General features: G+C 42.0%; 1 protein-coding gene across 4 annotated transcripts in view; it reads left to right on the forward strand.

The window, feature by feature from the left end:
* Positions 1-6390, forward strand: part of WDR41 (WD repeat domain 41) — a 135534-nt gene extending 129144 nt beyond the window's left edge. For all 4 annotated transcript variants that reach the window (XM_070571587.1, XM_070571590.1, XM_070571588.1 and 1 more), the window contains 4 exons: positions 768-889; positions 1707-1795; positions 2694-2827; positions 5742-6390. In XM_070571587.1, the coding sequence (XP_070427688.1) occupies positions 768-889; positions 1707-1795; positions 2694-2827; positions 5742-5894 (498 nt within the window). In that variant the 3' untranslated portion in view covers positions 5895-6390. The remainder of the gene's footprint in view (positions 1-767; positions 890-1706; positions 1796-2693; positions 2828-5741) is intronic.
* The last annotated feature ends 3726 nt before the right edge of the window (positions 6391-10116 follow it).

Raw genomic sequence — 10116 nt, forward strand, 5'->3', positions numbered from 1 at the left:
CTGCCACAGCATGGCCACTAATGAGTGGTGTAGGTCCACACCTGGGAACTGAACCCAGGCTGCCTAAGCAGAGCGTGCCAAACTTAACCACTAGCCCACCAGGCTGGCCCCTAATCTTCTTTTTAATTTTAATTTGCTTATTTGGAAAATGGCAATAGTAGTTGCTTTTTTCACCTTAATGAGATGTTGTGAGGCTGAAATAAGATAAATATTGGTGAAAGTACTTTCAAAAGATTAAAGTTGTTTTAGCAAAAAGGTATTTCTAATACTTTTGGAAAATTGTTTCTGTGAAGCCTTCAGAGGATCTTAAGATGATAGTGCCACTATAGCACATATTTTTTGTATCCTTTATCGGTCTCTTGATTGTGAAGTGCAAGTAATTTTGCTCACATTTTCCAGACAAAAGAAGCTAAGTAATTTTCCCAAGGATATAGTGTTATATGAATGAAAACCTGGGTCGTCCCTCAGCAGCTTCCCCTGCGAGGCCAGCCTGCCGGCCATAGCTCCTTTCTGTAGCTGCGTCTTTCAGGGAAGAAGGAAGTGATGCTAATGGGGGTGATGTGCAGAGCTTTCTCTGTATCAGCGGCTGCACCCTTCTACCTTCTAAAGGCTCTGGGCTTTCGTCAGTGCTTTGGTGTTTGGGCTGAAGGCTAGGAATGGGTAAGATAACAGTGGCTTTCTGATGTCACACCAGGGCTGCAAATCTGTTACACCTGGTAGTGATAAGTACTAGTTTTTTGTCCATTTCTGAACTTCTTTCCCCTCAGAATGTATTTGCTGCGGTTGGAAGGGGTTTATATGTGTATAACCTTCAAATGAAGCGTGTGATTGCCTGCCAGAAAACCGCGCATGACTCCAGTGTCCTGCACATTGCCAGACTCCCAAACAGGTACGCATTCCCGTCAGTTCCGCAGCAGGTGAAAGAAGTGCGCTGTTCCCCGGGCCCCAGTGTCATGTCTCAGGAGGCGAAGTTACCTGGCTCCGTGGCTTGACCTGCTATGTTCTTTTGGAAATGGAGAATACCCTATGCTGTCTCCAACGGAAGAGTTAGTGGCAGTATATTACAAAACATACAAGGAGTAGGGTTCAAACGAGTTATATTGAATTTCATTATGATTAGAAGAGATCCTTTAAGATTTGGTATTTATATACAAAGGTAAAAGACTTTTGGGTACTTACTTATATGCCAATTTTTCTTTTTATATTTTCCATTAACCCACCTTTTTGTTGTTGTTTGTTTATGCCAGAATCAAATGGTAGTCTCCTGTTGTCTAAGGCCAGGAAGTGAGGGCTTTCCTCTCCACGTAAATTTGACGGCTGCGTTTCTAGGGGTAAAATTATATGAAGGGAATAGTGTGATTTTCTAGGCGGGATACTTTCAGAGTGAGAGGCACCCTGAGAAGAGAGAGAGTGAAAGGAGGATATTGTGAAAGTGTAATTCATTCCCACTTTCCTGGGTGCATTTTAAAAGATGGAGATGGTATATTTACCACATCTGAGCCAATGTGACAGTATAATTGTGCGTTTCCTGAAGAGAGCTTTTCCTCTGCATTGTCAAGCCATGTTAAACTGGGACTTTTATCCGCTCCTGCCAAGAGCCGAATGAATAAAAGCAGTTGAAGCCTCCACTGATTTTTTCTCTGTGAATTTAGCACTGGCCATCCATGGTGCTCTGTCTTTTTATCACTGATTTTCTGTCCTGACAGGCAGTTAATCTCATGCTCAGAAGATGGCAGTGTACGCATTTGGGAGTTACGAGAAAAACAGCAGCTTGCAGCAGAGCCTTTACCAACAGGTGGGTATCTTTTCTCAAAAAGATAGTCTTCTCATTTGAAAGGCAGACTAAAGGCAAAACAGTAACATACAGTGTGCTCCAAATAGACATAAGATGTTTACAGGAAGCATGTGGTCATTGGGATCTGGGATTCACATCTTAATATTGCTTTAAGGGGGAACTGCCTGTTTATTTCAATTCCGTCAAGTAGGACTCTGTTGTTTTGAGGGGAGACTGGTGCTCGGGTAATCTGACCTAATGAAGGAGTCATTCATTTATATTGTCTGTAATTCTGCCTAATACACAAACATAATTTGTACCATCAGATGTCGGCCTCAAGTGTTCTTTCATCCTGGCAGCATTGTCATTAACACCGAACTCAATTTATGGAAAAACACTTTTGTGTTTATATCCTAATTGCGTGAGCTCTCGACTCTCAGGTGTTGGTTTGAAAAACAAAGTCCTGGTTAGTCAGCAGCCTTTCCATGAGAAATCAAAGGCTGGCCCCTCTGGAGTTTCCACTGGTTATCTGAAGTCGTAGGGTATTGATTTTGGACACACAGGGCTACCCTTTGTTGATAGATCTGAATTGTGACTTTTTTGAGACTGCCATGCAGGCATTTTACTTCTCTCCTCTTTCATTCCCAGTGCCTGTCTGTTTATCATGTTGTTACACCCTCACCAGGGGTGAGTAGGGGCCGTAAAAAGAGATGAGCAACAAACCTGGTTAGGTAAGAGAGGAAATGAAATGACATGTTAAAAACCCCGGCAGAGCGCCTGGAAGCATCCCCTTAGCCCTGGACTGAGATAAGCACAGAACGTCTTTGCATTTAAGTTTCTGTGTTTCTCATCTTACATCACTATCGTAAGTAAAGAGCACAGTAATTTGGAAATAACTGAAATGATTGTGTTTTTCCAGGTTTTTTTAACATGTGGGGATTTGGAAGAGTGAACAAGCAAGCCAGCCAACCTGTTAAAAAGCAACAAGAGAACACCACTCCGTGTTCGCTGGAGCTCATCGGAGATTTGATTGGGCACTCGTCCTCTGTGGAGGTGCTGTTTCTAACAGGCGTGCAAATGTCCAGGGGATGCCTGCTTTTGCATCTCACTGCTCTCATTCACTTGGTCTCAGAAAGACCTATGCTTTCTCTCTTAGCTGTAGGTTTTGCTGAATCTAAACATAGGATAGGATAGGTTATAGTATGTGCAATTAGGATCTCCCTTTACAGAGATATGATCTGAGGAAGCAAGGAATATACGTTGCTTCCAAAAAATAGACTTAATCATCATTATTTGAGATAGAGATAGCTGACAATAAGGGCAGTGTGCATAATGTTTGTTTTTTAGATCTATATATGTTATGGTGGTATATAGAGGGTGCATGGAGGGTTGTGGTTATATACGTGGAGCTAAAGCCTTACAGAACCTAATTCCAGGGGCCTTGATCAAATTCATAAACAGCGAGCTGTTTTTATCTCCCTTGAAAGGATGATAATTTGTTAGCTTTAGTAAAACCCAGTGTCTTGATTATCATTGTGCATATTTGAAAGTATTAGTTGAGAATTATAAGATGCATACAATTCTACTTGTAGAAATTCAGATCCATTCATATTCACCACAGGCACCATTGCCTTAAGGAAGGAATAAGATCAGTCGAGATAGAGAGACGATTGGAACTGGTAACAGTACAATGCTAAGAGTCTAAGCAGGGCCCTAAGTAATGAATTTCTTAAATTGCTCTTCCCTCCTCATAGCCAGGGGGGAACACATGACTTTTCATCTGAAAGTGCATTTACGCACAGGACCAGCAGCACCACGCTTGTTATCGAGCATTTCCCATATTTCAGGCACTACACACTGGAGTCTACAGCGAGATGCAAAGTACAATCCTTGCCCCCAGGGATCCTATACTTTAGTAGAGAAGGAGCATGCAGACCTAATAAGCTGTTATTCTCGACTGCTTATGAGGGACCCAGATGAGCACCGGACAGTGAATACTCAGGAATTAGAAGAAAATGGTTAGTGGAAAACATGAGACTTGAGACTTGCACTGACTGGTGAAGGTAGGGTGCGATTAACGCAGCCTCGTGACCATAAGCTCCCTGAGGCCAGGTACCGCGTCCTATTCATCTTTGCTTTCCTCTAACAGGTAGACCAGTCATTTTCGTTTTGCTTTGTTATTCAACTTTGCTTTTGCTTGGGTGGCTGTGGTGTAGATTGGGCGTGGTGAGGATGGGCTCTGGTGGACAGAAGGGCAAAGATAGGATCTCTGTGGTGGCAAGGAGTAGATTGGCTGGGCTGGGCCCTGGGTCCCTGAGAACAGAACTAGTTGGAGAGACAGCCTGGGAAAGTAGTTTGGGGTCAGATTATGAACATCCTTGAATGGAAGGCTGAGGTGTTGGGACTTTATTCTTAAAATAGTAGGAATCCAGTAGAAGTTTTTATGTGGTGAGGGAAACCTTCAAAGTGGCACATTTGTCTTAATATGGAAGAGTCAGATTCTTAGGAATTTTCCCAAGAGAAAGTGTGGATACTTCAGCATTGTGGCTTCATTGAGAAGAGCTGGGCTCTCTCAGGCGCTACCTCCTGAACGTCCTTACTCTTTTATATTTTCACCCTGGCTCCATCCCAGCCCCTCTGCTTGTGGGCTGAATGCTGTCTTTTCCAGCTCTTGAGGAATTTTGCTCCCGTATTCCTCCCTTCAATCCTGTGTCATCAGTTAGGGCCTTAACCTGCTGTCTTTGGAAATGTATGTTATTTCAAAGAAAACTCTCCTCCTACTGTTCTTTAACCTTCTGTTCTCCTTTATCTCACCCTTTCCTTTGAGGAGCTTGTCCTTTTCAGGGCTGCATTCATCTCCTCTCTGATGGCACCTCTCCACTCCACAGTGTCCTTGCTGCTTTCTCATCAATGCTCCGCTTTCCTGTTCCTAGCTTCCAGCCTGTTCCTTCCCCAGGCATGACCTGCCCTTTATTTAGAGAGTTTTATGACGTTATTTGAAGCTTTCTCTGACAATTTCAGTTATTATTGATCTATATCCCCTTTTTCTGAATTTCTGTGGCAAATCATAGTCTGAACTACATTATTTAGTACCTGATTACATAGTCTTTAACTGGTGCCCTAATTATTTCAACTATGATTGGTTTTTACAACTGAATTAGAACCTTCTTGAGGGTAGGGAACATAAGCATCTAGACAGCCAGTAAGTGTTTATGGATTGATGGGTTGTATCTCCTTCTATACAGAGAGCTAAAGCCAGTGTTTATCTTGGAGATTTTGGCAGACATTTTATTGGTAGCCATTTGTGCATAAATAATGAGGCAAGTATAAATAATTAAGTAGGGGCTGGCCCCGTGGCTGAGTGGTTAAGTTCGCGCGCTCCGCTGCAGGCGGCCCAGTGTTTCGTTGGTTCGAATCCTGGGCGCGGACATGGCACTGCTCATCAAACCACTCTGAGGCAGCGTCCCACATGCCACAACTAGAAGAACCCACAACGAAGAATACACAACTATGTACTGGGGGGCTTTGGGGAGAAAAAGGAAAAAATAAAATCTTAAAAAAAAAAAAAAAAAAATTAAGTAAAACAGGTCTAGCACACTTCTCCCGACAAAAATCTTAAAACCAGTACTTGAAGAATTAGATTGTTCAGAAGATACTTTGGGAATTCACAGACTTTACAAAAACAGCTATTTATAGTTCTGTAGGTGAGCGATACTAACAAAGTTATGGTTATTAAAATACTAGATATGGGTTTGGTATTGATATATTTTAGTATTTGTGTATTTGTGTGTGACTGTTGCCAACACTTAAAAATAAAATTTCTCATGGAAAACGATAGGGAGTTTTACAGTCAGGTCCAAAGAAGTCTTCAGGGTACAAATCTTACAAGCACACGTGTTAGTCTAGAATCAGCCACTTCCATTCTCCTTGAAGTTCCCATAATGAGTAGTTTTAAATTTCTTTACAGATGTTTCTGCACTTTGAAGATCACGGACTAGTGACATGCTCTGCAGATCACCTCATTATTCTGTGGAAAAATGGAGAACGAGAATCTGGATTGCGCAGTTTAAAATTATTTCAAAAACTAGAGGAGAATGGCGACTTATATCTGACTGTCTAGTCTAAGGAATTTGGAATACATGTGCATGAATCGCGGACATCAAATATAGGGTAATACTCTGAAAATTATGAACATACTGATCACTTAAATTTGTAATGCATTTTTTTCCTTGTCATTCCGTAAAATTTGTTTGAATTCTTTTTTGTGGGTCTGCCAACCAGCAACAAGTTGCTCCTCAGGTATTGGCACACCCACCAAATAACAGACCACGGGTTTTTCATCTGACTTTTCACATAGCAGTAACCTGAAACCACTGAGGAAGTGGGTCTAATTTCAGCAGTGACTTTTCTGAAAGTGACATTTTCAGATCATAGCACAAATATCTGTTGATTCAGAATTAAATTATACCATTATGTCCTTACAAGTTTTTTTAAAAATTCCACACCAGAAATTGTATGAACTTATGTTTAATGAGTGGAATAGTACTCAGAACCTATTTATTTAATATCATTTTATTGCCTCTAATTAAATTCTTATCACCAGAAATCAGATTTTTTTTTTTTTTTAAAGATTTTATTTTTTCCTTTTTCTCCCCAAAGCCCCCCGGTACATAGTTGTGTATTCTTCGTTGTGGGTTCCTCTAGTTGTGGCATGTGGGACGCTGCCTCAGCGTGGTCCGACGAGCAGTGACATGTCCGCGCCCAGGATTCGAACCGACGAAACACTGGGCCGCCTGCAGCGGAGCGCGCGAACTTAACCACTCGGCCACGGGGCCAGCCCCCAGAAATCAGATTTTTAAACTTACATGTAGTCTCTTTCATTTAGCCTTTTTGGATTTTGACTTTGTTTTCGAAAATGAATATTTTAACTAGACCTGTTCATTCTTTTAAAAATTTATTTAAGGAACCTGCGCTTAAGGAAATAAATATACATGATAATTATAGAAGATACTTTGGGAGAAAAATGAAAAAGCCACGCAAAAGTAGGTAGGATGCTATAGCACATCTGGGATTTAAACCTTGAAATCTCCAGAAAACGGACCCCTGCCTGCAGGAGATGAAAGGTGTATAATTGCACCTTGCTCTGCTGTTGGAGTGGGGAATGCTGTTTTTTTGAGCTTCTGAATTTGACCCTAAACCTTGTGAGGAGACAGAAGTAGAGATAACAGTAAAGTTGTGGCATTTATTAGAAGTGTTTTTTTATTTTGTTTTCTGTGGAGCCCATTTGATTAAGGATTCTTGTGATAAATTTAAATATATCCTTTCTCCTGCAAATCCCTCTGGTCTTCAGTTAGTGATTATCAGTGTTCTATAGAGCAAACCTGAATCTCTCTCTGTTCAACTACAACTCTTTTTTGGTGCCAACTGTGTTTAGGCACCACCTAACGACGTTGCACTCACCGATGGACCGCATATATGACGGTGGGCCCGTAAGATTAGTACCGTAGCGCCTAGGTGTGTCGTAGCCGTACCATGTGGGTTTGTGTAAGTGCACTCGCTGATGTTTGCACGACATTGCCTAACGACGCAGCTTTCAGAACTTATCGTTAAGTGACACGTTTAGTGCTAGCTACTGAAATCCCTATGAACTCAAATCAATAGGAAATGAGGGTGTGTTTTCCCCAGTGTGCAGTGGCCTGAACAGCTGTTGGCCAGATGGGCAGCAGACCAGCAGCGGCTCCTCATCTATGCCAGGGGTGAGAGCTGGGTCAGCAGAGTTAGAGACTGCGGCCGCAAGTTCCTGCTTCACCTTACCGTTGACTCAAACACGAAACGCTTGAGGAAGCTTCACGTGCGTAGTTTCCTGCAGTGACCGCTGAGATTTGATCATCTGCCTCACCCCACTGGCCTTCTGCCAGAGCAGTCCAATTCTTAGTACCAAAGGGGAGAAAAAGTGTCCCACACATTAAAAAATGGGTGGGTTTAATTGTGGATTATTCTTAAATTTAAACTGCTCGTGAAAGAATGAAAGTAAGTGCCCGGTGACGCGTCAGAAGACTGAGCCTTGTCAGCACTTTCTGCAGATTTATTTGGTCATCACACACGGCCTTCCTGGAATCTTTATCATGTGTTGTTTTTACTAACTTGACAGTTGCTTCCACAACTCCCCACAAAGACTGGGAGAGCTTAGGTCGTCTATGCCAGACCAATGCCGTGATGTTAGACATGAGGAAACGAGACCGGCCGGGTAAGGCCTTGCACCTAGTTAGCTTCAGTCTCATTAGCATCACTGAGCAGCTTTAAAAACAGAAATCAGAGAGGACTGGAATGAGAGAGGCGGCTTATCTATCTACCTGAGGAAAACCAGATAATGTTCACACTCATTATTTCTGTTTAATTCACAATGAAAATAGCTTTATGGAGAAATATATCAAAATTTGTTATCTTGATTAGAGAAGAATAGGAAAATCAGCACTGCCTTTTAGCCAACAAATTGTTGTTTTCCTGGCATATTTGAGGAGGCCCACAGAAGCAGCTTTCTAATCTTTCATCCTGATGCAGGACTGAGGCTGGCATCCCTAACAGGCAGACATGCTCTGTGGGCTGCGTGCATCCGATTGTCGATTGCTGCCGCTGAGTATCTCAGAGTCATTTTCAGCCTTTTCATTTTCCTCTATGGATGGACTTCACTACCTAGTGTTTTCTTTGGGAATTCCTCATTAGATCATGAGTTTGTAAAGTTGTTTTCTTTTTCTTTTTTTAAAAGATTTTATTTTCCTTTTTCTCCCCAAAGCCCCCCGGTACATAGTTGTGTATAATTTTAGTTGTAGGTCCTTCTAGTTGTGGCATGTGGGACACCGCCTCAGCGTGGTCTGACGAGCGGTGCCGTGTCTGTGCTCAGGATCTGAACCGGTGAAACCCTGGGCCGCCGAAGTGGAGCGCGCGAACCCAACCACTTGGCCATGGGGCCGGCCCTAAAGTTGTTTTCTTGAATTACATAAGACATATTCAGTGAATTATATAAGGAATGCGTAGATTTTTAACTGCTTTATTTCCTAATCTCTTCTGGGTTAGTGTTTTGTGATAGTAATCTATTCACATGGAGTGATATAAACCACAGGTGAGTTTTGGGAGCAAATATTACCCTCAGCACCACTCCCGGTCCCTCTGGTAAGACACTAGAGTTAGTTTTCCACCCTGAGAAACTAACCCTCCAACCCATTCACTGGACTTGATGGTTTTTGCTTTCACGAATGCCCTAAGGTCAGAGAGGTGGAGGAAAACAGCAAGATGGGAGGTTCTAGTCGGGGCCCAGACTTGATGGCTGCTCAGTAGTTGTATGTAGACTCCTGCTAAAAGTAGAACTTTCGATTTAGAAGACTTGTAATTGAGGTCAACACATATATGTGCATTTTTCCCATTTCTCTAGCTCAGCTTTCAAAGCTATTATGTTTGAAACACAAGATGTAACACTATGTAGTGTGCCTTGTCATTTTTATTTAAAAATATATGTATTACCTCCTTCTCCGGCTCTAGTCACATAACACAATCAAGAACCTATGCTTTGGGGGCGTTCTGTTATCCCTTCCGTCCATCCTTCTCAAGTCGAGTGGGTTCTGGTTGAACAGATGAGGCTTGTTCTCTGCCCACAAGACTGACCAGTCCTGACTCTGAAGGCAAGCAAATTTTACAATCTTAAATTGGAAGTAAAGAATGACTTAGTTAAATTATAGGGTCATTCTGGTCCAGGAAACAATATTTTGTAACTAACTTCTTCTGGTTAAGCAGTAGTAACACTGTGACTTCTCTCTGTATGAGATAGTATTGCATTTTCCTAAATTAACGTGGCTCCCCTCAACACGGAATGTTTTAGTAAACACTGTGAGAGGCAAGTATAATAGTTTATACTCATCTGATGCACATACCAACTGAAAGACTATGTTTCTAATAAACTGACTATTTGGAGGAATGTACTATTTACTTAGCAACTCAGTAGAAGATTCCACCACAGTAGATGACACTGATGAAGAGCAGAGCTGTGCTGAAGCTCCAGAACCTGGCAGTCTTAAAGCATTTAACATTTTAGTTAATAGGAAGTTAGTTTGCCATTACACTGAGTAAGCTGTAATGTTCATGTAGAAAATGTCAGACATCTGATAAATGTTACTTACCAAATGGAACTGAAAGCAAGATGGTCAGGAGAAGCTTGTCCTGGCCTCAGGCAAGCTTCGGAAGCCCAGGCAAATTATTTAGCCCCTTAAAATGGTATTCTGACATCCTGAATTTAATGTGTTCTGAAAACAAAGTGTGTGACTCACGAAATAAAGGAAGCGAAACCAAAA

The sequence above is a fragment of the Equus przewalskii genome, chromosome 13, assembly GCF_037783145.1.
Source record: "Equus przewalskii isolate Varuska chromosome 13, EquPr2, whole genome shotgun sequence".
In the NCBI taxonomy this organism is placed as follows: domain Eukaryota; kingdom Metazoa; phylum Chordata; class Mammalia; order Perissodactyla; family Equidae; genus Equus; species Equus przewalskii.